This window comes from Vombatus ursinus, unplaced genomic scaffold (assembly GCF_900497805.2).
Source record: "Vombatus ursinus unplaced genomic scaffold, bare-nosed wombat genome assembly UNPS02009824.1, whole genome shotgun sequence".
Lineage (NCBI taxonomy): Eukaryota > Metazoa > Chordata > Mammalia > Diprotodontia > Vombatidae > Vombatus > Vombatus ursinus.
In genome coordinates this window covers 1,510,803-1,533,480 of record NW_020949602.1, presented here as the reverse complement: position 1 = coordinate 1,533,480, position 22,678 = coordinate 1,510,803, and the positions used below count along the sequence as shown (strand labels likewise).

The following is a 22,678-nucleotide window of genomic DNA, read 5'->3' as shown; positions in this document are numbered from 1 at the left end:
CTGCAGCGCGTCCTCAATGAGATACACAGTTGCTTTCTACATAGGCCACACAACACACACTGGGAAAACCAAGTGGACGAAGAGTCCCTGTTGTCCAGACCGAAATGTGCAGTCAGACGATTCACTGAGTTAATCCATAAGTACTGGCATTTTCAGGCACTGCAAATGGACAGTGAGCTGATCCCAGAGTTGGGCAGGAGGAAGAAAGTAGGTGGGATTACATTTGGCAAACTTTCTAACACTTTTGGGCAGCTGAGTTGTGCGATGGATGGAGCATCGGCCCTGGAGTCAGAAGGACCCGAGTTCAAATGTGACGTCAGCTACTTCCTAGCTGTGTGACCCTGGGCAAGTCACGTAACCATTTGCCTCAGTTTCCTCATCTGTAAAATGGGCTGGAGAAGGAAATGGCAAATCACTCCAGTATCTTTGCCAAGAAAGCCCCAAATGGGGTCACAAAGAGTCAGACACTAGATCTCAACAGCAATAGCACTTCTAATGATCCCGAGCTGCTTTCTGACACAAGACTTCATCTTTTTTCTTCTAAAGAGTTTTAGAGGCAGGCACATTTTTTTTTTACAATGAAAGATGATGAACCACTTTTTTTCCCAAAGGTCTGGAGAATTTCAGAGTTCACAAAAGCGCTTTAATTCATTCAGCAAGCATTTGGCATGTCTTTGGCCATCTAGATCTGAACAAGAATGTCTTCTACAACAAACCAAATAAGCAACTATCTAGCTTTTGCTGAAGGTAATCCATTATCTTCAGGAAAATAAAAGGCCCATTTTGCTTCTGCCTATCTGTGATTTTAGGGGGTTTTTCCTCAGCTAAAGCCTAAATTTGCCTCTCTGCAACTTTAGCCACTGGAGACAAAGCACATCCATGCAATGTATCTCTGATCTGATAATCCTTCAGATACTTGATTTTGCCACTTCCTGGCCCATCCCCAGTTTTTGTTTTGTTTTTTGTTTTTGCATAGGCAGTCCGGGTTAAGTGACTTGCCCAGGGCCACACAGCTAGTAAGTGTCATGAGTCTGAGACTGGATTTGAACTCACGTCCTCCTGACTCCAAGGCTGGAGCTCTATCCACTACGCCACCTAGCTGCTCCCCCCCCCCTTATTTTTTAATCTAAGATTATATCCCTACTTGCCCCAGGGGTGTCAAACTTACACTCATGCAAGGTCAAAACTCCCCATTTTGCCTCGAACAAGATTAAAATGTAATTGGGAAATGTTTGACAAAATCAATACAAACACAATATAGATAATGTTAATTTGTGGTTTTCTTAAGGCAATATGTTACCTTCAAGGATACATTTCTTTTTTTATTTTTTAGTAATAAATTTATTTTTAGTTTTCAACATTCACTTCCATAAGATTTTGAGTTTTAAATTTTCTCCCCTCTGTCTCCTCCCCCCTCCCCAAGACTGGGTATAATCTGATAGAGGCTCTACTTATACATTCATATTAAGCATTTTAAGACTCCGTCTTTTTACGCCTAAAATTCTCCTGGTGAAGGATGAGGCTGCAAATCATGGAGCCTTCCAACCTCCAGTTCCCAGAGCAATGGAGAGATGCATGGAACGAATAAGGAAGTTGTGGCCTATTACCGACCGTGATTCACATGCAAGAATCAGCATAAGATATGCCATAAAGTACATCTGCAACGAGGAAAGGAGGCAGGCCAGTCATGTAGTGAGAATGAAAAACAGCAGATGGACGGCCCAAGGGTGGCAATGGAATCCATGCACGAGATATTACAAGACCCAGAAGAAGGCCTCTAACGCATTGGGCAGATGATCTGTGGAGGACTAATGGAAAAACATGGACAAGAATCACCCAACTGAGAATGTGCTGGACTGCCTCAGTGTCTTGGAGGGAGTAACAATCACTGAGCCATTGAAGTATTGAAGGGTAGCCAGGAGCAGATTTCTTCCTCTCTCTGAGCCTTAGTTTCCTCCTCTGTGTAATTAGAACAATCACCTTTGCCCTCCCTTCTTTAAAACACTGCCATAAGGAAAAGCTCTTTGTCAAGTCAACAAGCATTTATTAAGCACCTACTATGTGCCAGGCACTGTGCTAAGTGCTGGAGATACCATGAAAGGCAAGAGACAGTCCCTCTTCTCAACAAACTCACAATGTAACGTGAGAAGACAACCTGAAAACAGCTATGTACAAACAGGAGATATACATATATATAACGGTGAAGTATGTTATCTTCAGAGAACCCGGGGATGATCAGTCCTCAAGGCCACAGGTTCCCCTCTAGGTCCTCAAGTGCGGCCCTTTGACTAAATCCAAACTTCAGAGAAGTTTCGCACTTGAGGACCACACTTGAGGACCTAGGGGGCCACGCCTCTGGCTCTAGCTAAAGATAGCTTGGCTTTCTTCTCCCCAATAAGTCTCGTCTTCCTCCCATCCCCAGAAACACAGGGCACTGACTCTTCAGCACCCCAAGACGCTTGTTTTAGCACAGGTAACAGATCCACAGGCTGTGGCCTGTTCAGGGCTGGAGGGAGCTAGGAATGAGGAGTGTTTATACATCCTGACATCTCCAAAGCACTTTAGCAGTGGTAACTAATTAACCCTCCTGATGCCCTTGGGAGGCAGCAGGAAATGACATGCTGCCTTTTCTTGGGTCTTTGCAGGAAGGTTCCCTCAGTTTTCCAGTGACTTCTGAAGTTAGTTTTAGGCCAAATTTTCTACCTTGAGACAACATGGAACAGTGGGATGAACTCTGGGAGTCGGGAAGCCTGAGTTCTGGTCTCAGCTTTGCCACTTAGTGTGACCTCGGACAAACCTCTGCCCTTCACAGTGCTTATCTGTGAAATAAAGGCATGGGATTCAACAAGCTCTCAGATCTTCACCAGCTCTCACATTCTACGGTTGTATGCTTTGTCATACCAATGTGGCTATTGCTGTGTGACTTTGGGTAGGTCATTTCTGTTCTCTGGGACCCAATTTCCTCATTACAAAATGAAGGGGTTGATCTAGGGTAACTCTAAGGTTTCTGCCATCTCTAAAAGTTGTCTCTTCTCAGGCCACTTCCAGCCCTGACATCCCCTGTTCTCGGGCCCCTCCCAGCTCTGAAATACCCTGTTCTAAGGCCTGTTCCAGCTCCCACATTCCCTGTTCTAAGGCCTCTCCCAGTTCTGACCTTCTTTGTTCTAAGGCCCCTCCCAGCTCTGACATTCTATATTCATTGTGGTAGATTATTATTATTATTAACGGCATGGTCCTAGATCCAAAGAATCTCGAATTTACTAATATTGTTGGGTACAGCTTTGGTCTAGGAGTGATGAGGCCTGGGTACTTGTCCTGGCTCTGCCAATAACTCAAGTGAAGTCAAGCTGACAAACATTTATTAAGCACCTACTATGTGCCAGGAGCTATGCTAAGCCCTGGTGTAACCCAATGTCTAACTGTGAGTAAGTCATCTCCTGTTTCTATAAAATGAGGGTAATAACTCTTGTCCTACTTGTGTCTGGGGTGTTGTAAAAATTTGTCATGGCCAGAGCACTGGACCTGGAGCCATGAAAACCTGGGTTCAAATCCTGCCTCTCTCTCACTTACCACCTATGTGACCTCAGGCAAATCACTTAACTCTCACTTTTCTCATCAGCAAAATGGGAAGAGTAATACCTGAAGTCCCTGCCTCAGAGGGATTTAATGGGGCTCCAATGAGATAATATAAGAAATGCACTTTACAAACTTTAAAGCACTATGTAAACATTAGGTATTATTATCACTATCATTATTATTGTTGTTGTAACCTTTCTATAATATTTTAAACTTTACAAAGATGTTGGGGAATACAATTCGTTAACGAGCATTTATTAAGAACCTACTGTGTGCCAAGCACTGAGAAGGCAAAAGCCAAAGGGAAGCCATCGCTGCCTTCAAGGGGCTTACATTCTCATAGGGGGAGTCAATGTGTACATATGTAAGCACATGCAGACTGTATGTAAAATGATTGGCTTGAGAAGGAGGAAACTACCAGCTGAGAGGGGAGGATCACAAAAGGCCTCATGGAAAGAAAGCTCACAGAGTCAGCAGAGTTGGTTTTATCATGAGGCCAAAGGCGTAAAGAACCATCGTTTCACAGTTCATGGTTTTCAACCTTCATCAGCCTTCTTGGATTCTAGGGCTCATGATGAATGTTTGCAAAAGGATCACCATGAAAATGATCAGAGATCATGCACCAGTGTTTGAAATGGAGGATGAAAAGGCAGAAAAATGCTACAAACACTGTATGAGACCCTTGAAATCAAACCAACATATACTAGGATAGTTAGTGACTTCAACACAAAGAACAGGGGAAAAAAAACAGGGAAAATATGGGTCATAGTCAGGCTTGAGAGACACTAAAGCGTTGTCTGTGGCACAGAAGCCTCATGTCATGAATATTTTCTCTGAGAAAAAAAATCAAAAGATTACAGATACAACAAGCACCAAACATCTTCTTCCAAAATGAAATCTTTTCTATTTTATCAGTCAGTAAACAACTTGTTAATGTAGGAATTGATCCTGAATCAGGGTACAGTCATACCACTAACTGGTTAGAGCAAAGATAAAAATTTGTAAAAAAAAAAAAAAAAAAAAGAGAGAGAGAGAGAAAGAAAAAAAGAAAGAAAAAGAAAGAGATAAAGCAAAGAAACAGACATTTATTAAGTGCTTCCTATATGTCAGGCACTGTGCTAAGTACTTTACAGACTCTGTCTCACTTGATCCCCACCATCCTAGGAAGGAGGTGCTATTATTATCTCCATTTTACAGATGAAGAATCTGTCTGAGAGGTAAGTGGCTTGCTTAGATTCATGGAGCTAGTAAGTGTCTGAGGCTGGATTTGAATCCTGACTCCAGGCTTGGCACTATCCATTGCACTGTCTAGCTGCCAAACAGAGAGATATAGCAGCCAAGAGCAACACATGTTTTGAATATAACCTTGTTTATAGGATTTTACAGAGAATGGTAGAAGATTATGAGCAACATGAACTCACGAAACAGAGAAAAGAGGTGGAAGATAAGGCAGGTTTAGAGAAAACTCGGTAAGTAATCCAAACGAGCAAAGTTGTCTGAGGGATGATGAATCTGGAAGAACAACAAACAGATAAAAGATGGAAAAGATCTGAAAAGATTATTATAACATCTTTTTTCACCAGGAAGGACATGGGCTCTAATATACCCATCAAAGACTTACAGAAAAAGATACTTATAGAAAAGATAACAATGACATTGAAGAGAACAAAGATATAAAAATAGCTGGATTAGACCACAGCTACACAAAAGAGGTCAGTGCAGAAGATGACACAATCTTGGAGGCACTGAAGGAGAGGAAGATATTAATAGCATTGGCAAAAAATATTACCAAAAAAGTGGGGGAGCTGAAAGAGCATCAAATATATATTGACCTATAATATATGCCTACTTCCATCATATGAATAACTTACATATGCATTCAGGGCATCTTTGATGAGAATATTAAAAGACAACAGCAGAAATTTGCACATGTTACCCATCACAAAATGAAGATGTGGAAAATCCAAGGCAATTACTAATGCTTGTGGATTGAAGAATTAAAGCCTAGGGTCACTGAAGGAATTTTAGTTGGCTGTAATACATTCCAAAAGAAGAATAAATATAGTAAAAGAAGTCATCAAAGAGATATAAGACATACGACAAGAAACAAAAAGATAGGCTGGTCAAGCATGAGGAGTCTGGGATAGTCAAAGCTACTTTGGTATCCATACAATAACAAGGGAAATAGAAGATTCTCTATGCATTGACTGGTTGGCTCTCCTGGGGAGGATTTATCGTTCAATTAATAAGTTAGTGGGTCAACAAGCATTAATTATTTTCTATGTGTCAGGTAATGTGATACCAAAGGAGTTACAAAGAAAGATAAAATCATGGTCCCTGTTCTTGAGGACCTCATTTTCTAATGGGGAAGACAGCAGGCAAGCCAATATGAAAATGAATCAAGTCAGAATAGGCGAAATGGCCTGAGAAAGTAACGAGGTTAAAAAAAGTCGGAGTACAGAGGAAGGCAATGAATAGGTGTAGCAAGGGTGAAACACAGGGAGAAGTGAAGTGACGGGAGGCTATGGTTGGATAGGTGAAGGGCAGAGTGTCTAAGTAACAAGTGAACCCATTGTGACTAATGGTAAACTCTAGAGTGGGATCCTCCTTATGTGTGGTTGAGGAGGTGTGAAGGTCATGGGATTAAGGGAGGCTGAGGAAAGAGAGGTTAAGAGGGTTAAGGGAGCAGCCACATGGATATTAAGGTCCTCTGTTGTAAGGGTAGGGATTGAGAAAGAGGAGAAGATAGTGGGCCAGGTGCAGAACTTCAGAAAGGAGGGAGGGACATGAGCAGGCGCTCCCTGGAAACTCTCTACCATATGTACAGGAAACTGGTCTGGTACAAGACAGAAACAAAGCAAAACTCCCATAAAGGAACTAGAGAGTCCCAGGGGATGGGCAGGCAGAGTAGGGTTGAGATTTGTAGTGGAGGAGGGAGTTCTCACATGCCTGAGATCTCAGATCTGTGAAAGTATCAAAGTTTTCTCTCTCTCCCCAAGACATCCCCCCTTTTTTTTTTTTGGTTAGGCAATTGGGGTTAAGTGACTTGCCCAAGGTAAGACATCTCCTTTTTAATGGTCACCCCCCAGTGGGGAAGAACTCAAGCCCTGACCGTTTGCTTCCCGGGGTTTAGTGTCACATTTTTATGATCATTTTTGGCTTTGTACAAATCGTGAGATTTGTGGATAGATTTTGTTTTGTTTTTCTAACAATAGAAAGAGAAAACGATTCTATCAGAGGCGGGGCTCGAACCCGTAGCTTCCCTGATCACTCGCCATCGGCGGGGCACTAAGTCTCCACTCAGCATACAGCCCTGAAGGGGGCGGGGCAACCTGTGTCACCTACGTACCAGGAGCATTGTAAAGGCCTCCGGCTGCCTAGAAGAGACTTCCTGTGGGGCGGATTCTGACGTACAATCCCTCCCCCCGCCGCCTCTATGGTTCCGGAAAAGACTGGCTTCACTTCTCTTTCCTCCGGCCTTTCCTCGCATACAAGAGGGGCGGGGCGTCTTTCTCAGGATCGGCCTTATGATTGGCTGGTTGTGCCGTGGGAGGCGGGGCGCGCGGAGCCCGAGCCTTCCCTCTCCGGCCGGCCCCGCCTCCCACATCCCGCGCATGCGTCCTCCGGCAGGAACGTCGGTGCTGCGGTTTCGGTGGGTGAAGGCGTGGGGGCGTGGGCACGTGGGGCGGAGCGCTGCGGGGCTTTGTGGGTCTGCCGAGCTGAACCCCGACTTTGGAGAGGGGACGGGGCGCATGAGGGTTGGGGTCTGGCTAGCCCTTCTAGCGAGCCACATGCTCGCACTCCCTTCCGTGCCTCAGTTTCCCCTAGAGATTCGGCTCCTCCCCGGCGTGAGAACGGGATGGCGCAATCCTAGAGACAGGACAGGTTCGGGCTGTAAAGCACCATGGCCCTCGAGCCCACTCCCATTTGTAGATGTGGAAACTGAGGCCCAGGTAGGGCGAGTGACATCCCTGGAGTCAATGGCCGAGCTCCTAGGAGCGAAGTCAGATGGGGCTTCCCTCTTCCCATTTCACAGATGGGGAAAGTGAGGCCCAAAGGTGGTGAGCCAGTCATCTAGAGATGGCCCAGCCCATGGGCAGTGCCCTTCCGTCCTGGGAGGGAAGCCAGGAGGGCCCTTCTTACCCCAAAGCTACAGTTCTAGGAAGTTTCCTCCTCATATAATGAGGGGATTGGTGACCCAAGGACCCTGGGAAGGGCGATCAAGGTGATGGGAACAAGGGACACGCGGAGGTTCAGGGCTGGCAGGAGCCCTGCAAGTCTCTGTCCTTTTGCAGATGGGGAAACTGACCTGAACGAAATAAACACGCTCCTGCTGGGTCCTGGGATTCAGGTTTGATTGTGAACTCATGAAAACTAGGGACTGTTTTTACGTTGGTATAAAGGGAAGATTTGGAGCAGAGAATCCATTTCTAGTCCTGTCTTACTGCTGATGTGACCTTTAGGCAAGTCCTCTATAAAGTGAGGAGAGGGTACCCCAGGGAACCTTAGGCAAGTCCTCTATAAAGTGAGGAGAGGGTACCCCAGGGAACCTTAGGCAAGTCCTCTATAAAGTGAGGAGAGGGTACCCCAGGGAACCTTTGAGGTTCCTTCCACCTCCTAGGATTACTTCACTTGTCTGTACCCTCACCTGCCCCAGCATAGTAACTCTTGGCTGTTTTTTGGTCATTTATATGCCTGGACCTGTGATTTCATCTGTGAAGGGTGAGAAACTCCTCTAGCTCTGCACTTATAGTCTGTGAGAACTACTTGGGGCCTGGAGAGTTTAAGAGAACTGTGCAGGGTCAAGCCAAGATGTGAACCAAGGTTCCTCAGACCCCAGGGCGAGCCTTCTAGCTACTTTGCCGTGCTGGTGCTCAGTATCTAGTTAGGTGCTATGTTCTCTGGTGGGAACACAATTTTAAATTTAAATGAAAGGGAAGGTTAATAAGAGAAAGGAAAAATATTAGATTGGTGGAAATTTGACTATTCAGACCTGTGAGAGAGAAGGGAGTCCTGCTTGAACCAGAAAGAATTAGAAGGAATGCAAATCAGCAGGTTTATTAGCTAGGTTAAGAGTAGCCCACATTTCCAGGTTTATAAAGTGCTTGGCTCATAATAGATAATCTAACCCCATGATTATTGTTCAGTTGTGTCTGATTTTTTGTGACCCCATTTGGGATTTTCTTAGCAAAAGTACTTGGCCATTTCCTTCTCCAGCTCATTGTACAGATGAGGAAACTGAGGCAAACAGGGTGAGTGACTTGCCCAGGGTCACCCAGCTCATAAGTGTCTGAGGCCGGATTTGAACCGTCTGTTTGACTCCAGGCCCAGTACTATCCACTGTGCCACCTAGCTTCTGTATGGAGTGAATCCTTAATGGTACATAACTCATTTTCCTACAGATCTGAGTGGTTCTTGCCCCGGAGTGGTATGGAAGGGCTTCTGAGAAGATGGAGGGGCTTTCCTGGCATACTGTTGGCCAACTGCCCACTGCCACAGCATCCCCTTTGCAGGCCTTACCATCATCCCCCAGGCAGAGTGAAGCGCCTGGTGCTGTCCCGTTTTTTCCAGCCCCAGAACCTCCGAGAAGATCAGGTGGTGGGACTAGAGAGCAGGTCTGCTGAGCTGACCTGTAAGAGCCAGAGGCTGATGCTGCAGACTGGGCTGATTCACCCTGCTGGCCCTGGCTGTTACCACTACCTGCCCTACACCATTCGAGCCATGGAGAAGCTGGTCAGGGTGATAGACCAGGAGATGCAGGCCATCGGTGGGCAGAAGCTAGACATGCCCACCCTGAGCTCAGCCGAGCTCTGGAGAGCCACTGGCCGGTGGAACCTAATGGGCAGGGAGCTCTTTCGGCTGCAAGACCGTCATAACAAAGAATACTGTTTGGGACCGACACACGAGGAAGCCATCACCTGCCTGGTCGCCTCTCAGAAGACCCTGTCCTACAAGCAGCTTCCCTACCTCCTCTATCAGGTCACCCGGAAGTTCCGGGATGAGCCCAGGCCCCGCTTTGGCCTCCTCCGAGGCCGGGAGTTTTACATGAAGGACATGTACACCTTTGACTGCTCTTCTGAAGCCGCTCACCAGACGTACGAGCTGGTGTGTGATGCTTACGGCAGGGTGTTTAACCGGCTTGGCCTTCAGTTCGTTAGGGTGCAGGCAGCCGTGGGAAGCATTGGTGGAACGATATCTCATGAGTTTCAGCTCCCGTTGAACATTGGAGAAGATGTGCTTGCAATCTGCTCGAACTGCAGTTTCACAGCCAATGTTGAGAAGCTGGACCCCAAGCAGCCAAATTGCCCTGTTTGCCAGGGGAAACTGACGGAAACCAAAGGTGTTGAAGTGGGGCACACCTTTTATCTGGGCACCAAGTACTCTTCTGTATTCAATGCCGAGTTTGTTAATGCTCAGGGAAAGCCTGCACTAGTAGAAATGGGGTGCTATGGGTTAGGCGTGACCCGTATCTTAGCTGCGGCCATCGAAGGGCTTTCCACGGAAGAGTGTATCCGCTGGCCTGGTCTGCTTGCCCCTTACCAAGTCTGCCTTATTCCCCCAAAAAAGGGCAGCAAGGAAGAGATGGCAATAGAGTTGATGGAGACCCTATATGACGATATCACTGAAGCCTTGCCCCAGCTGCAGGGGGAGGTCTTGATTGATGACAGGACGCATTTGACCATTGGAAACAGATTGAAAGATGCCAACAAACTTGGCTACCCCTTTGTTGTGATAGCTGGCAAGAGAGCCTTGGAACAGCCCCGCCATTTTGAGGTTTGGTGTCAGAGCACTGATGAGGTGGTGTTCCTCCCCAAACAAGGAGTAATTGATTTGCTGCATAAAATACAGGTTGTCTAAAGGCCCAATTTCTGATCCTTACTAGTTATGTCCTTTCACAATTATGTTGTGTGCTGTTCTCTGTAGACACAGTGCAGCTGGTGGAGGATGGATGCTAGTTAGGAGAGCAAGGTTTCAACATTCATTCATTCAGTGAATGTCACTGGTTCATATAAAAAGAAAAATTTGACTGCTCTTTTCAACTGACTGTCTACCTGCTCTACTTTAAATCAACAGACCCTTCTGTGATGTGAGGAGGATACTCATGGCAGGCAATTCGTATTCTTCAACTTAAAGTCCAGGTCTTCCCACTCAAAGCCAATGGGAAGGTTGAGACAATTTGTGGGAGAGCAAATGAGAAACTTCCCCAGGAGACCTTAGTCCTGATTAGACTGGACTAGGCGTTAGCTCATTTTCTCTTGATTCACGAGGACAAGCTGTTGGATTATGAGCCTCAAATGTAAAAATGTTAATTTTTAGCCTTTGTAATGTCTAGCCATGTTAACAGGTCCAGCTGAATCACAACTTGGGAAGGTACGGAGCCAGGATTAGAGAGCCAAAGCCTTCTGACTTCCTACCTGGTGCGTCTACCATTGGCTCTTATTGCGATTGTGAAACCTCAGATCTTGTGCTCTTGATAATGGTGACGTGCTGCCTACCTCAGGGGAATGCAGTGACCACAAATGAGATGCTGTCTGTAAAATGATTCCATCCCCTCGCAGGAGTCAGAAGGGACATGTGCACTGCACTCCCAAACTGTCGTCATCCTGGACTTGCCGACTTTGTTTCTTGCCATCGGTGGATGGCATGGGGTGTTGGCAAAATACCAGGTACAGATTGTATTATCCCGGCCTGATCCTGAGGGACGTCTGAAAGGAGAGGCAGAGAGAATATTTATCAGAATTAACAAAGGGACGAAAATTGGCCGGCATTATGACACCAATAACGGTCTCCTTCCACGTTTTAGTGGGAATGAGGCTTGTGTTGCCATGGCATTTTCAGGTTTACAAAGCACTGTCCTCACAATAACCCTGGGAGATGTAGGTTATGTGAGAATTTGTGTTCTTATTTACAGATGAGGAAACTGAGGCTCAGAGAGGACAGTGACATGCCCCAGAGCCTCCTGATGAGTTAGAACCAGAGCTGGGCCTTGAACCCAAGGCTCCTGACCCTGACCAGTGCTACTTCTGTCTCAGCAATAAAGGATATGTGCAGAAATTGGTAAACTTTCTGTGTTAGACCATTTAAGGGCTGACCCTCTTCCTCCCCACTCTGTGCCCCTTCTCCTGTCCTTCATTTGCATCCTGGATACTTGGAATGATAAATGAAGGACACCTAAGGGTTTATTATCTCTGAGATAGGTGGAGGTTTTTTTGAAAGAAAATGAGGCAATTTCCTGTTCGCCTATAAAGGGCCATTGACCTTTATGGTTTACAGCACAAACTGATAATGAGGAGAAGCTCCAAGGTGTATCCTTACAAAATGAGGAGGTCCTTCTGAACGCCGACGAAGGGCACTATTTTTAAGGTTTAACCACTGAGCGACCAGAGCTTCATACAACCCCAGAGGGTAGACCCGCCAGCTCAGCCCTTGGCAGCTCAAGTGAAAGGCAAGAAAAAAAGAAATATTGTTTCCTCTCTCCCTTTTCCTTTTATTTTCCTACAGTGTGTATGAAGATAGACTCTGGAAGTCAGCCTGATGATTGAGGAAGAAACTCATACCTCCAGTAATCCCCAAATATGCTCTTAATGGTTTTATTAATGTGTGTAGGAATATAGGATTATTTCTCCTAATTGATTCTGTTTGGTTACATTTTTTGATAATTTTAATGTAAGAGCCCAACCCCCCATTTTACAGAGGAGCGAACAGAAGTCCAGGTGTCTGAGTAACTTGCCCAGTGTCACACAGGTAATGGTCTGCAAGGTGGGACTCCAGCTGGGATTGATTGACTCCAGTTCCAATCACTGTTCTTTTGACTTCGCCATGTTGTAATTGTCACCCTTCACTCTAGCTCTCCCTTGTAGGGCCGGGCACAGTTAATCTACCTACCTCTTTTGAAGACAGCTATCAGGTCCCCCTCATTTCTTATTTTCAGGGCAGACATTCCCAGTCTCATCAGCCAGTCTCCTAGGACATAGTTTTGAATCCCGGCCTCTTCCGGGTCACTCTCCTGGTCATGGTGCAGTTCATCAGCATCCCTCTGTGTTTCCCGGAAGTGCATGCAGTACTCTTCATGTGGGCCGACCTGGGTGCAGAACTAGGGGATAGCCTCTCTCCAAGCACTACTATTGACAAAACCCTGGCGTTCTGTGTCCAGAGCTGGAAGGGACCTTTAGAAGCCATTGACACCAGCCCCCTCATCTTAGAGGAAGAAACCGAAGCCCAGAGTGTTCAGTGCCTTAGCCAAGGTCACAAAGTTAGTAAATGTTATGTGGGATTTGAACCCAGATCTTCCTGACTCCTTAATAAATCGAGCATATATTAAGTGCCTCCTCTGTGTCAAACTAGGCAGTCCTTGCCCTTGAGGAGCTTACATTCTATTGCAAGGGTCCACGTGTTCATAGAAAAGGAAATATGCCATATATACAAAATGATGGATGGGGCGGGGAGTAGGGAATGGGGGAGCGATGAAGCACTAACTGGGAGAATTGGGAAGGCTACTGCGGTCCTTTCTGCTGCTACAATTCCATTCTTGTATGAGGTAGATGATGGCCAGAACCCCTTATGAAATAGCCAGTAAATCTGAAGGAAATGGAGAGGTCCTCCATGAGCTGGTGCTAAACAAAAAGGGCAGAACTGGGAGAACAATGTATTGGGTGATAACGTAGGGAAAAACAGCTTTGAATGACTATGGATCTCTGATCAATGCCGTGATGAAGCAGGAGTCCAGAAGAGTGAAGATGAAACACGGCATTCTCCTCTTGGCAGAGAGACGATGAACTGGAAATGTAGAGATGGACGTCCATTTCCCACATGGTAAGTATGGGAATGTGTCTGGCCGGTGATGTGCAGGTGTATCTACGGGTCTGTTTGTTGTTCCTTTCATTCAAGCAAGGGGAGTTGGCAAGAGGAGCAGATTACTTGAAAAAACTGGAAGTATCTGAGTGAATCGCCAGTCAGGAGGAGGGAATCCAGGACCTCATCTTTCTTGATGGCCATATATCACTTTGCTTTCCTTCAGCAAAAATTCCCCCAGATTTTTTTTTTTGGGGGGGGGAAGAGTCTATTTCCTAGACATGTCTCTTCTCTCTTGTGCATTAAGACACTGATTTTCTGAATCCAAGCGAAAGATTTTACATTTATCCATATTTCATTTTATTAAATTCAGCCCATTGCTCTAGTCTGCCAAAATGTTGGGTCTTGACTCTGTCATCTACTGTGTTAGCTATCCCTTCCAGCTTAATGGCATCTGTAAATTTGATAAGTATGCTATCTTTGTGTTTATCTAAGTCATTGAAGAAAATATTAGCAAAAGACCTAGCATCAATGTTCATCCACTAGAGAATTCCTGCTAAGTGGACATTAAATCATTAATAGCCACTCTTTGGGTCCAGTCATTTAACCATCTTTTTTAAAATTACATCGTATTTTTCTAATTAACAAGCATTTATTTTCTCTTCCCCTCCACAAAAAAAAAACCCCACCAAAAACAAGTCTTGTAACAAATGTGCATAGTCAAATAAAAAAATTTCCACACTATTATCAGCCCTCTGTATCATATTTGGTCATTCCTTTGATAAGAGTTCTAAAGTCTTTCAAAGGTGCAGGGTGGATACAGGGAGAAAGTATTGGATTTGCACTCCAAGGACCTCTGTTCAAATCCTGGCTTAGCTACATACTCCTGGTAGAAATTTGGATAAGTCACATAATCTCTCTGCCCCACAATTTACCTGATCCTTAGAATGAGGGTTTTAGAGGGGAGAATCTCGCCCCAGACCCGATGAGCAGAGGGTTACCTGTGGAGATTCACCATTCTTCAGAGTGTGATCAGAGGACCTGCTCTCTAAGGGATTCATGTACATCTCTGACAAGCAGCAGTGTTCATGGCTGCTAATTAGCTCACACAGTTAAAGCTTAATTGAGCTCAGCTAATTAAAATGGTGTAGAGGCCAAAAGGGTTTGTAGGATAGCAGATTCCTAACTAAGGGGAACTGAGGCCCGTGTATCTACAAGGTTAAAACCACCTCCGAGGGTGGCCTTTGTCAAGGTCACGGGCTGGCTCACTCCAGCATGCTGATGAGTTATGTCACTGGCGGTGGCTGGAGTGCTTCTGTGACTGGTCATGAAAATGTTCTGGCCATGTGGTTTTTCCCTAGGCTCTGACACTTAGGGTCTGACAATGAGCTAGCCACTTCACCTCAGCCTCAGTTTCCTCATCTGTAAAATGGAGAATGCTAGGTTTGTTACCTACCTTATGGGGTTGTTATAAAGAAAGCATTTTGTAAACCTGAAAGTACTGAAGAAATGTGTGTTATCATTATTATTACTGCTATAATTTATGAGGCAGGGTTGCCTGTGTATAGAAAGCTGGCCTGGGAGTCAGATCCAGTGAATGACACACAATGGCTGTTTCCTTCTTTGGGGCCCAGGGAAAGCTCTAAGACTTTCAGGTGCAGAGCAGGTATTGACCTGCCTTGGGTGAGGGAATTCCCCACACCAATGAAGTCACAGGTATGGATCCAAAAAATTGTCACTATTAGGTAAGTCAGAGCATAACACAGATTTGAGGGCGGCAGGTACTCTTAAGTCTGGGACTGAATCCTGTTTCAGATACTCAGAAACTGTTTACACCTTTTATTCTTTCAATCAAGTATTCTAAAAGATTAATCTGCCCCTCCCAATCCCCCCCTCCCCCCCCCCCCCCCCCCCCCCCCCCCCCCCGTTCCTGCCACAGAAGCAGCTGATGGAGCAGTGGATAATGCACTGAGTCTGGATTCAGGAAGACCTGAATTCAAATCCATCCTCAGACACTTAAAAAAAATTAAATAATATTTTATTTTTTCCAATTACATGTAAAGAGTTTTCAACATTCATTTTTTATAAGATTTTGAGTTCCATATTTTTATCCCTCCCTCCTCTCCCAGCTCCCCAAGATGGCAAGCAATCTCAGACACTCTTGATAGCAGTGTGACCCTAGCAAGTCACTTAACCTGTTTGCCTCAGTTTCCTCAAATGGGGATAATAACACCTACCAAATGAGATAATAATTGTGAAGTGCTTGGTATACAGTAGGAGCTATATAAATACTTATTCCCTTCCCACTGCAAAAATACATCCCTGCATAGTCCCGCATTAGCCATGTCCAAAAACGTCTGTCTCTCTCCTCTCAGGAGGTCAATGGCACGTTGCATTGATCAGTGTTCTCAAGTCTCTCTAGGCTGTTTTTCTCTATAATGTGGTTGTCGTGATCTAAATTGTTCCAGCTTTGCCGCTCACTTGTCTCCCCACTGGTTCACGCAGGTCTTCCCAGCTTCCTATGAAACTGTCCGTTTCATCATTTCTTATGGTGCAATCCTACACCATTCCATTCATGTGCAATTTTGTTTAGTCCCAACAGGAAGGCACCCCTTTAATTTTCAGTTTGGGGCTGCCATGAAAAGAGCTACTGTAGACATTTGTGTACATGAAGATTCTTTTCCTTTCTCTAGTTTCTTGGGGGTGGGGTACAGGTCTACAAGTAGCTTAGCTGGGTCAAACGGTATGCACAATTTGGCAACTTTCTGGACAACTTAGCCATTTGAACTTAGGCAAGTCACTAAAAAAAGCCTTACTGTCTTCATCTGTAGAATAGCGATGATAATAATTCCTACCTCACAGGCTTATTGTGTGAAGCAGATGAGACTGTGTATATAGATAGTTTCACAGACCTTAAAATTCCAAATAAATGCTGGCATTACTGTCAGTGAACAGACTGGATATTGTGGCGGCTATGGCAGCACAGACACTTTATTTATACCTTTGGTGAGGAGTTGTCAGAGCTGAGGATTATTCAACTCGGTACAATTGTAGAAATGTTTTGTAGTCACCACTTTGACTCTCTTCTTCCTAGGGACAAATGGGTGTGGAGAGAGGAGAGGGTGCCTCCCCAACCCCCAATCCCAGACAATATCTCCTCAGTAAATACCTCAGTAAAAGTTAATTGATTTAAGTTGCTTATCAGTGTTATTGAGCAGATTATCACCTGGTTAATGATACCAGGGAGATACTAACACTGGTGATTGATACTGGAGGGGAAGATACCAGATTGTGGTTTAAGACTGTAGTATTAGGATTCACCTTCAACCTTTTGGGGTTACCCCCAAACCGTGAGGAGGAGATGTATCTGAATTGGGGTTGGGAGAGCCCCAAAGTAGAGACACACATAAACTGTAGCTGTGACCTCGGACAGCTCAATCAATAATTATTTATTGGGCTCCAACTATATGCCAGACACTATGCTCAGCACTGAGATACAAAGATAAAAGGAAGATGTCCCTTTCCTCAAGGAACTTACACTGTTTTGGGGGAGAGAAATGACCACCTTTCTGAGCCTCAGTTTTCTTCAACTATGAAATGGGAATAATAATAACTTATATTCCTTGCTTCACAGGGCCACTGTGAGGGAAGTGCCCTATAGAAGTAAGAACTAGTATCTTTTCTATCCCTGCACTATACTTAGTCCTATGCTAGGAACATAGCAGGAACTCAGTAAAGACCTGGTGATTAAAGAGAAGTAAATGTATCCATAAGAGCTCACATTTTCTTCAGACTCTATGGGTACAGAGGAGGGTGATGGATACTCATGAGCTTGTTTCATCATCACCACCCCCTTGAGAGTGAGGTAGGGGCTACTATTATCACAGGATTACCAAATGGCAGAGGAAGAAAGAATCTCAGATGCCAGAGGGTCCTGAACAAGGGTCCCTCCAACAGCCCCATAATAATTTAATTATTTTAATTATTTTTTTATTTATTTTTATTTAAATTACAATTATTTAATAATTTTAATACTAAAAAGTAGTCTTTTAGGATTTACAGAGTGCTCCCCAATAGATGAATGGTTAAAGGATATGAATAGGCAGTCCTCAAGAGAAGAAACAACCATATGTTCCAAATCACTGATGACTGGAGAAATTAAAATTAAAATGACTCCAAGGACTCACCTCAACACCTATCAGGTTAGCAAAGATGGAAAAAAAAAAGGAACATGATGGATGTTGGATAGGTTGAGGGAAAATAGTCACACAATTACATCGTCAGTGCAGCTGTGGATTGGTCCAGACATTCTGGAAAGCAGTTTGGAGCTCTGCCCTCAGATCACTAAATTGTGCCTGCCCTTTGACCCAGCTACGAGGCCTATACCCCAAAAGACCCAAGGAAAAAAAAAAGGAACTGTGTGTACAAACATTTTTGTGGTAGTGAAACAAAGGGGGTGTCCATCAGTTGGGGAATGGCTGGACAAAGCACAGTGAATGAATTAATGCAGGGTCATTGGTCTGTGAGGAATGATAATAGAGATAGATGCAGAAAAACCTAGGAGGTGTCATAGGAACTGATGCAGGGAAATGAGCAGAACCCGGAGAACAAGGAAGATAATGAAAAATTCTAAAGGAAAACAACTGTGAATCATAGAATTGGGATTGATGTAATGACCAACGCAGACTCCGGAACACTGATGCGGAAGCCACCTCCTACCTCTTGGCCGAGGAGGGGATGAGTCAAATGTGCAGAGAGGCCTTGGCTGACCAGCACAGCCCACGCCTGGATTTGTTTTGTGTGACAAGGGAGGGCTTTTCTTTTGAGGTGTGTGGGGCAGAGAAATGAAGGGGTAGGAAGAAAAGAAAGAAAAGGACATCAATGAATGATTAAAAAGAACAGAAGGCAACTTAGAAAGCAACAGACAAGCAGAGCGGTGTTGGAATGACCATGCTATATTTGAAAAGTCTATTTTTAAATGAGTTATATGTAATGGAGAGTCACGTTTTCACACACAATTGTCACATTTGTTGATGTCTGTCAAGTTTAGAATATTAAAAAAAAAAATACTTTAAGCCTTACAAAGCGAGTTACATCCAGGATCTCAGGGGAGTCTCCCAACAGCCCTGTGTCAAGTGTGTGAGTTATGGCAGATAATAGTATCCCCATTTTACAGATGAACTCCTGGTTTGCCCAGGGTTACAGAGTTGGTAATTGTCAGGGCCAGGATTTGAACCTTTGTCTTCCTGATATGAAGGCTGGCATGCTCTCTGCCGTGCCACCCACAGGATGAGTGGGCATTCATTCACCCTCTGCTAAGAATCCCTGGAGGGGGAAGCCACAGGACATTCTACTTTGGAATAATTTTCCTCGGGAGCTCATCAATCAACCAATCAGCTAGCATTGATAAAGTGCCCACTATTCATTCAAGAAACATTTCTGAAGTACCTCCCCTGGGCCAGGCACTGGTGATTCCAAGGTAGAAATGAAGCAGTCTTTGTTCTCGATAAAATTATATCCTCTCCAGTTTCTCTTTAATATTGTCACTTTTTCCTTGCATGCAGCCTAAATCTGCCAGTATGCGACATCTTCTCATTGTTTCTAGTTCACTACCGGCCTCCAATGACACAGAATCAAACCATTGCTGCAGGCACATCCTCTCCTCCCATTAAGGGGTCTTTAGCTCTAGATTGTGGACCCCAGTTCAGTCCTGATGAAGCCTGACCTCCAAGGGGAGGGGTCAGGCCCTTTTGTACACACTCGGTGGTTCTGTAGACCCCAGACCTTTGGGGAAATCATTTAAATATTAGCTTTGGTTCATGTCTAAGGCTTCCCCAACAAGAGGGAGTGAAAAGGTTATCAATTCCCTCATTCCTCCTCTTCCTTGACCTTGGTCCTATTCTGGGCAGGAAGAACAAGATGGTGGCTGCTCCAACCACTGCCTGAGCTGGAAGTCACCAGCTACAACTCTTCAGGACTTCATCTGGTCTGTCCCTGCCTCCTATGGTCCCCTAGGCCTAACCATCTGCTGTCCAGACCTCTGGGCCATGCCACATACCCCTGTGATATACCCTTAGGACTGGTGAGTGGGAGCCTCTCCATTGGCCCTGCAGCTAAACTGCCTCACACTTGGTATTGTTTCTAATTAGAGGGTGTGATACTTAAGCACAAGTCCTGTTGTGCACCTTCTATTTGTATTGCTAGTGCTTAGCATAGGGCTTGGCACAGAGTGTTTAATAAAATTTTAAATCATTCATTCATTCACTCATTCATAGGAAGCTATTTCTTTCCTTCTGGAGTGCTTTCCAGAGTATCACACACACACACACACACACACACACACACACACACACCCCTCACAAGTGCACAATGCCCAAGAGAGCAAGCAGTAGCAGCCTAATGACTGTGATTCCCTGCTTGGGGGCTGATTCTTAAAACATCCCACCATAAGAGGGAGCTTTTTCCCTTGCCCTCAGTCCTCTGTGGCCTCCTTCAAGGTCTTCTGCCTAGTCAGGCTGGCCAGGGCTCTTCCTGATTTTAGTGGTCATCTTCTCCTCCAAAAAATACTACAGAGGTGCCATGCCAGGCGACCCATGAGCAGGCTCCCTCCATGGCCAGAGACGCCCATGTCAGGATTGCCACTCAGCCACCTGCTCAGGGAAAGAAGCACAAAGGGGGAAAGGTAGCCAGGCTTTTGAGGCCCAGGCTCAGCCCTCCCAGCCAAACACCAGCTCTAGCTCTCACTGTAGGCCACTCCTGTGGAAGCAGGAGGGTGGCCTTCTATCACCAGTCACAGGAAATGACAGACAGAAAGGGAGAAAGAGGGAAAAGAGAAATAGAGAAAAGGAGAGAGAGAGAATCTGTCTCTTGGACCAGAGGAAGGAAGAGAAAGCCAAAGGGTAGAGTCTCTTCTTTTAAAAAAAAATATTTCGTGAAAGCCCAGAAAATATCACCCCAAGAAAAACCCTGGAATGGCTGAACCAGAAGAAGGATGTGGTGCAGCAGTCCAGTAGCCCAGGTAGCTTGGGGGGTTAACTGGAAAGGCCTCTCTTGTCCTGGGGGAAGGGGAGCAGTACAGAACGGGAGGCCTCCCAGCAAGCTAGCAGAAAGCCCCACAGAAAGCATACCAGGAGGAGATCCTGAAACTCTGGTGGTAGAGCAGGCAAACACCAACACCTGGACCCCCAGTGTCTCAGTGAGGGTGGGGGGAACCCCGGTGGAAACCAGCTTGGAAAACCACCAGGTGCCTCAGCATTCTACAGTAACCGGCTCTCCCAGTGCCTCAGCAAAAATAAGAGAAGCAACGGAGGCCCCAGGTGGATAAACACCCTACAACATCCTTGAAAGGAGCTGAAGAAAGCAAAAGGAAGGAAAGGCCCAGGTGAGCAGGAAATCTGCGGGAGCCACACTACCCAATCCTACCCTTAGAGTTCCAGTATTGCAGTTTCCAGCCCAATACCAGGTAAGCTGCCAGAATCCGACAGCCTCCAACTGCCAACATCGGAGGCCCCAGCACACAAAGCCAGTGACCAGGCCCTAGACTCCCAACACAAGAAGCTTAAGTCAGTGCCCTCTGCTCCCCAGGAGGAGAGCCCAGTCTCTTTGAAGGCCAGGAAATAAACAAACACCATGAGCAAAAAGAAACAATGATAGATTCTTATTATGGAAAGAGTGAAGATCAAGGCAGAAATTCTGAAGAGGACAACATTGTCAACAAACCCACATCTGGAACCTCAAAGGGAATATGAACTAGTCTGAAGCCCAAAAAGCCTTCTTAGAAGAGCTCAAGAAGGGTTTTAAAAGTCAAATGAAATCCGGCCTCAGACACATAACACTTACTAGCTCTGTGACCCTGGGCAAGTCACTTAACCCCATTGCCTAACAAAAAAAAAAAAAAGTAAAATGAGAGGTAGAAGAAAAAATGGGAAAAAAGAGGTATGCAAGAGAGAGTCAATAGCTTGCAAAAGGAAGGAGAAAAATTAACTGTAGAAAACAAGTCCTTAAAAAATACAATTGGCCAAATGGGGAAGGAGGTGCAAAATCTAATAGACGAAAACAATTTGTTAAAAATTAGAATTGAGCAAACGGAAGCTAATGACTCTATGAGAGAGCAAGAATCAGTCAAATAAAAACAAAAGAATGAAAAAATAGATGAAAATATAAAATACTTCATTGGTAAAACAACTGACCTGGAAAATCAATCCAGGAAAGACAATTTAAAAATTATTGGTCTACCTGAAAATCATGATGAAAAAAAGAGCCTGGATAGTATCTTGCAGGAAATCATAAAGGAAAACTGCCCTGAGGTTCTAGAACCAGAGGGTAAAAATAAAAACTATTTCATGGGAGGCTGTATTCTTGGTTCCATGGCCTACCCTCTCTGATATCACTCTGAGGAACCCCTCCCGCCCCCCTGGGACCAAGGGACCACCTAGGATTTGCTCTCCAAGTGCCAAACCCTTCAGAACAGATGGGGCCCCCTAGATGTGGCCAGAGGTCCAGCCAATGTGAAGGGGCCTTCAGTTTGCCCCCCTGTACTCCCTTTTTCAGATGCAGAAGCTGGGTTCGGTAAATCAGGAGCGCAACCTTTAGAACAAGAAGCCCCGAGCCCCCAGCAGGGCTGCTCTCCACTTGTAAAGTGATACACTAATAGTGCTGATACATTGTTTCCTTGTCCCCAGTGACCTCCAGGGAAGCCGTGGCTGGTCTCCTGAACCAGAGGAAGCTCACAGTCCTGCTCCCAGTGGGGACTCTCGGCTGTTCTCCCCTCAGGCGTGGGCCTAAGGCCGGCTGCCGGGTCCCAGCTCCCCCAGGACGCTCGTGGACCCCCAGCTGTGTTCAGCAGAGTCCTGGAGGAGGTGACACGTGTCAGCTGTCCCTCCTTGGGGGTGCGAGCTCTGTGGGGAGGCCGGCTCGCTTGCAGTAGCCTCTGCCGGCTGTTTGCACGTTCGAGCTCGGAAGGCTGGGCCTCCCCTGAACCCCGGGGGGTGGGCGCTGGCACCCTCCTTGTCCTGGTCACCAGCTGGTATGGGGAGATGGCGAAGCCGAGGGGTCCCTGCACCACCGAAGTCGCCCCTCCCGCAGGAGCCTTCCCCAGCTTCTTCATGCTGGTCGGTGCCTGCCCCCCGCTGAGGGTACCCAGGGGGTGCCCTGAGACTGGGGCCCCCTGGAGGGCCTGCCCCCGCCCCTCCCTCGGTAACCTACGAGTTGCGCACGGGGCCTGGCACACAGCAGGCGCTTACTAACTGCTCGTTTACTGACAGCAGGCCCCTGCGGTTTGGTGGGCACCCACGAACACCGACGCGCGAGC

At 45.8% G+C, this 22,678-nt stretch overlaps 1 protein-coding gene across 2 annotated transcripts; it reads left to right on the top strand.

Annotated features, from left to right (window-relative positions):
* The first annotated feature begins 7,174 nt into the window (after positions 1-7,174).
* Positions 7,175-12,210, top strand: PARS2 (prolyl-tRNA synthetase 2, mitochondrial). Of its 2 annotated transcripts, XM_027852752.1 has the most exons (3): positions 7,206-7,228; positions 7,872-7,927; positions 8,979-12,210. In XM_027852752.1, exon 3 carries the CDS (start codon positions 9,007-9,009, stop codon positions 10,432-10,434), a length of 1,428 nt encoding a protein of 475 aa, XP_027708553.1. In that variant the 5' UTR covers positions 7,206-7,228; positions 7,872-7,927; positions 8,979-9,006; the 3' UTR covers positions 10,435-12,210. The 2 variants fall into 2 exon arrangements, with proteins under 2 accessions (XP_027708552.1, XP_027708553.1); XM_027852751.1 differs by lacking the exon at positions 7,872-7,927 and having other exon boundaries at positions 7,175-7,228.
* The last annotated feature ends 10,468 nt before the right edge of the window (positions 12,211-22,678 follow it).